At 33.2% G+C, this 6,045-nt stretch overlaps 1 protein-coding gene across 1 annotated transcript in view; it reads left to right on the top strand.

Moving 5' to 3' along the window:
- Nucleotides 1-126: 126 nt before the first annotated feature.
- The window catches only part of LOC149417173 (uncharacterized), a 41,996-nt gene continuing 36,077 nt past the window's right edge, over nucleotides 127-6,045 (top strand). Inside the window, exon 1 of the mRNA XM_089639921.1 lies at nucleotides 127-940. Coding sequence (XP_089496047.1) covers nucleotides 497-940 — 444 coding nt within the window. The 5' untranslated portion in view covers nucleotides 127-496. The remainder of the gene's footprint in view (nucleotides 941-6,045) is intronic.

Raw genomic sequence — 6,045 nt, 5'->3', positions numbered from 1 at the left:
TTATATTTCAATCCGCTAGATGACACTGCTAAATCAAAAACATGTTTAGTGTATTTCATTCCTTTTGACACGTGAGAGTATTTTCTTCCTTCAATTTTCGCAGTCGGTAAAAGAGAAAATCTTTTATCAAAAAATGTGGATCCGTGTTGGTAATAAACATTTCGTTTTGTTTTTCCTTATTCGTTTTAGTATTTCTTAGATTCATTTGCTTGCCGTTAGCCCTCTCGGCTTTATCGAGTTAGATTTCAACAGGCCGTCCGATTTTTACCGTCGTGCAAACGCGGTGGTGTGATATTAGTGCGATAAAGCCAGATAAAGCCGTAAATATAAATATTGCACCGTCGATGACCGTCGAGTGAACATCTGTCAGATTGGAAATTACCACAAGGTCAGGGTGACTGCGATATTTTCCAATTTCTTTTACAAAATCGTGTTAAATGTGCTGTGAAGTTTAATAAATCTAATCTCATTCGAATGTGAAGTGGTGTATTATAAAATGGGTTCAAAATCAGTTTCTGGTAGCCTAGGAAAGAAGGTTAGATCCCCGTCGATGCAAGAGTGTTCCAATTCGAAAAGGTTTAAGGAAGACACATCGCACGAAGTTCCCAAGTTGAGATGCCGTCCCCCAATAGACGCACCGAGGAACTTTATTATTCCGAAGGAAGGAACTCCTGTCTCAGATAAAATAATAAAGCGAGCTGGTCCATATTTACTGGGTCCTAGATTAGGCATAAGTCCTGTGAATAGTATTGTACAATGTTTAGCTCGCAAGGAAGGGACAGATGATTTCTTCCTGATTAAAATACTTACATTGAAAGATGAAGGGCAAGCAGAAACACAAGATGATAGGCAAGGCAAGATGCTGCTTCATACAGAATATTCATTGCTTTCGTTGCTTCAAGACCAAGAAGGAGTTATACACCATCATGGGCTTTATAAGGTAACTGTCATTTTACTAAATATTTATAGTATGTTGACAAACATCTAGGCTAGTCCCTTTTCACGGCACCCCCAAATATGAAACCTCAAGGCCTCCTTTGTGGAGTTAACGCAAAATGAAATCACAAATCATTAATAATGTAATTTCCCTGTGACCCTGTGCATGTAAATGAGTGAATTTTTAAAATTGGAAACGATATGTGTTGTGAAAATTATAAAAAGAATCTTTTCAAATTAAAACTTAGCAATAATGTTTTTATAAAAGTACCTACCTGTAATGATGTATTTTACCGGACAATTTGAAAAAATTCCACATTCGAAATGTACATTCATGTTGCTTACTTATGTAGTGTATGTTTTCAAACCCAGATATTATTTTTATTAATGAAATTATGTTGTCATATAGCTTTAGTTACATCCTGAGAATTTTCACAATTAACTACTACTTAAGTAGTTGTTAGAGACTAAATTCTTTTCTGCATAGTTTTCATACTACATGTGTATATGCAACAAGTGAGTTTATTTAACTGTATTATATCAAATATAAACCTTCACGAAGAGCATGCAACAGTAATTAAACTAATGTTAGCAGATTTGGTAAATATTTACCTACGACTACCGTTTTTACTACTACAAAAAATTGCCCCTTTAATAACGCCTGCTCGCGTCTCCTTTAGAGTTATATCCCAGTTTTCAAGTAGTTTGTGGGCTACGCTAGGTTTGTATAGACTGGTTTGTGATTTAATTCTACCTTATCCAACCTAACCTAACATGTACGGAATATTTTCTCAAACGGTAGTCGTAGGTAAATAATTACCGCAGATTTTCCAGCAGGATCCCTGTTTAGCGAATGCCCTATGCTCATATAATATGCTCATGTGTCATGCAATATCTAGACCTATGAACATTGCAAATGGATACGCAATAAAATTATAATACTGCAATCCTCATTCAATGTCTGCCAAAAGTCACCAACTAACATTTTTGCAGATTATTTTGAACTATTTTGAGCTAATTTTGGATAATATTAGTTTATTGAGAGGTGTTACCTATATTACGACAGCTAAAATGTAACCATTGGTAATGTATGTATTAATAATTGAAAAAAATAATATTTCAATTCCAATAAATACTAAAATTATCATTTTGTGATTTGTAAGAGAGGGGACTTTTCACAGTAGGTCAACGATGTACTGGGTACTTTTTTAACATTTTGAGCTATCGGAATTTGAATGTAGGTGAACACTTATTTATTGCTTTTAAATTATATCCCTTACTATGCTAATTGTTAAACTAAAGTGTACATTATAATTACAATTTTCAATTTGGTGTTTTGTTTTTTTGGGATGTTGTAATAATATTTGGATAATAAGCACTATTTTTGTGAAATATCTTTTTAAGGGCACTTAATGATGCTGGAACATGCCTAAAATTGTTAATACATCTATTTTTACTAACCGGTGGAACGCTGATGGTCTCTAGAGAACATGCAAGCCACGCAATTATAATATGATCCTTGTTAGAATAATTTGCAATGAGATTTTGACCTTAATGCTTCGAAAAATGTATGAAAAACTAAATCAGCATTATTTGGGCTAATAATAATAATAATAATAATAATAATAATAATGATTTATTGTCTTCTTTTCTTATTAACACATAGATATAATGATATCCTCACTGGGATCTCCCGTGCTGAGGATGTCAAAACTTGAGGTTCCACTAATATTTTCTGTTTTATGCTCCAACCTTCAACAGGCCAATGAATTATTTAAAAAAGGATAATTTAATTTTTTTTTGGTTTGACTGAGGATTGAATCTTCCTCCCCAGGGACTGGCTATTAACTGCTGTGAACTTTTAAATTTTCTTTTGAAACTTAAAAAGAAATATCTTTTTTATGTAAATTTTTATTTCTTTACATGCATTTTCGTTTCACTGAGGATTGAACCATCCTCCCCAGGGACTGATTAAAATGAGTGAACCGCGCTATCACTTAATCCAAATCCTGATCGGATGGTACTGAGATTTATTTAGTATATTAACTGCTGTAAATTTTTTATAATGTCATCCAATTTTAGAGAAATGAGTGTGTGTGCGTGAGTGCCACCAAAAGTTGATAGAATGCATTGCCATCAACAACTAGTCGGGAAGTGGGTTAAATTCATTAATTAATTTATTCATTCAAGAAAACAAAATCAAAATTCAAACAGATTTATTTAAAAATAGTTAACAATACGCTACTTAGATTTAGATATGAGATGATCGAAATAATCTTCTATGGCGGTTTTATGATTCTTAATCTGATCTACGCATCTGTCCCATATGTGATGATCCCCGGTTGGACAGATTGCATTGAAAAGGTTAAATTTATAGTACCAACATCTGAGCTAAAGTCATTTCAATAAAGTAATAGGTTTCTTCTGAATAGTTATTAAAAGTCATTGCAAGTCCTTGTATCATGGCTGATTCCATATGGAATCTCAGTGCAACTCAGGACAGTGGCATTCAACACGTCATGTCAACACTATCTTGAAAAGTGATATAAAGTCATGAAAAGTAATGAAAAAACTAGATTATGTTAGGTTTGGTTTATGAATGAGATCCCTGAGGCATGTGTGAATGCAAGGCTGATGTAAGCGTAATGAGTACGACGCTCGAGAAAGACGTGGCACGATGAAGTGAATCAGATACTGGAGTCGGAATAATGGTAGAATTATGTATGGGATGATGTATTAATGTGAATGAGGCAAGGAGTGTGTGTCAAGACAGAGTTGTTTGGCGGTCCGTCCTCTCTGGCTACCACTGCCAAAAAACAGTGTGATGGTGAGTTAATTAGATCACTTTTAATGACTATATCACTTTTCAAAAGTGTGTTGAATTGCCAGTCCTGAGTTGTCATGGAAACAGCTGATTCATAATCATGGAGTCGCAATTTAATTGTTATTTATTTACTTTTGTAATTTCCACACCTTATGCTAATACGCAATAGTAACTAATGCATTATGTACTGTGTGTTGCATTATTATTATTATGTTATTGATGATGATATACATAGACATATGAATATTAGTAGACCTGCCCTAAGTGATTAAAAGCGTATTATCCCCACTCCCCATACTGGTTCCATTGGAGCCGGCTGGGCTCGCGTATGGCCTCAAGTGAAATTTGAAAACGTGACGTCATCATTCTTGTGCGAACTATGGTCGAGGCATCATCGGTTCATTTTACGAAATAACACGGCAAAATGTTGACTTGTGATATGAAAACTTGTAAAAATAGATGTGAAAAAGAGAATAAACCCAATTGTCGTATTACATTCCATAAGTAAGCATTATTTTACTTTATTTTAAGCTTATTCACACCGTATTATATGGATCAGTTTTAGAAACATATACTATCACATCACAATGTAGCGATTCTCAAGTGTGCTCATCGTTGTTTACTGGGGTAAGTAAATTATGAAACATTTGTAAAAGTGTCTTAACTAAATACTCTGAAACTAACTACGACTCTGAAAATAGAAGCTGCCTTACTTTGCCGAATTTGGACTTCGCAAATTAGTTCATAACGTGGCGAGTAATTTGCGCTCCCATGTAAAAATGTCTATTCATTCAAAAGCAGATTTTACTTTTAAGAACTAAATGGTGATATTATAATGCGAGATGCCTATTTACTGTCAGATTGATTTATTGACGAATCACAGTCAGCTTAACCCCCTTCGTTCTTCAACAGTTGATTTTACCCCTCGCCGTTATCTTCTCGTCTATTAATTCCTATGTCTGTGATGATATACAAATAATGTATTACTATGCACAAAGATTTAATAATTATTTGTTATTCTCTCCACAATAATTGTAGTATTTTTGCATCATTCACGTCACTAGTATGTTTGAACTGTAACCTATGGATTGAGATGATAGTTATTTACACCGTCATAAATTCTTTTCAAGATACAGATAATTGTTATTTTTTGTTTTGTTTATAAAATGATTGCTTTGTTTTTTATTATTATATATATTTATTTTATTTTTAAACATATCTTGCTGTAATAATTAAATGATAGGCCTGTTTCAGGAAAACCCCACTATAGTTAAATGATTAAATATCAGAAAATGTGAAACCCCTTTTTTCCGTTGATAGCATAATTTGTTATTATGCATATTTTATTATGTAATAAGAAGTTTTTTTATTTAATTGAGGAAGATTTGAGAGAGAAATTGTTTTTTTTTTTTTAAATATTCTTATCGTGTTCCTTCCACTAACTAGCCTTAACTATCAGACTAGCTTAATGATATCTAAAATTATTATTTTAATTATAAATCCCAATCAGCAGTGCCTTCTGAAAATGCTGATTTATCCTTGTATTTATGTATTTTGGCATAAATTAATCTTAACTATAAATGAAAAATCTGTATATAATCAGTGCAAAAACTATCGAACGATTAATCTTTGGCATCATAACAATGTTTTTAAATAGCTTTTTCATGTACCGAATATCTAAGGAGAGGTTGTTTCGAAGAATTTGAACAATTCTTCAAATTTCAACATTAATTTGCGAGGTCTGTGAAAGATATTTTCTAGTTCTGTTATTCTTTCAGTTCTGTCAAGCAACTAGCCTATAATGATATAATATCAAAACTTGAATAGGACTTTCACAGAACTCGCAAATTAACGTTGAAATTTGATGAATTGTTCAAATTCTCCGAAACAACCGGTCCTAAGTCAACGAAACCACTTCCAACGTCATCAATAACTTTCGATAACTTCACCAGAGCTAGGCAGTATTAGCTTTTTAATTTTCCAAGAGGCCAATCTACCAATGATCATGCCTTCGGGGAGAATGACTACTCTTAAACCACCTTTGTTCTGAGACATATTTCAGCTAAATTTCAGTGACTGATAGGAGTTTTGATACTTGGGGGTAGCCAGGTTATGAAACTGGTGAAGCTATATTTGTGTCTTTAGATAGGAACACAGTGTTAAGTATTATCAGCACATTGGTTCTGTCTTTAGATTTATTATATGTGTCAAGCACTTACAAAGATTAGCATACTTGCATGGGCGCCCGCAGAATTTTTTTTTAAGTAATGTTTTAATTTACTGTA

This window comes from Hesperophylax consimilis, chromosome 15, assembly GCF_061612785.1.
Source record: "Hesperophylax consimilis isolate HC1 chromosome 15, BYU_Hcon_1.0, whole genome shotgun sequence".
Taxonomy (NCBI): domain Eukaryota; kingdom Metazoa; phylum Arthropoda; class Insecta; order Trichoptera; family Limnephilidae; genus Hesperophylax; species Hesperophylax consimilis.
This window is presented reverse-complemented; position numbering and strand designations above follow the sequence as displayed.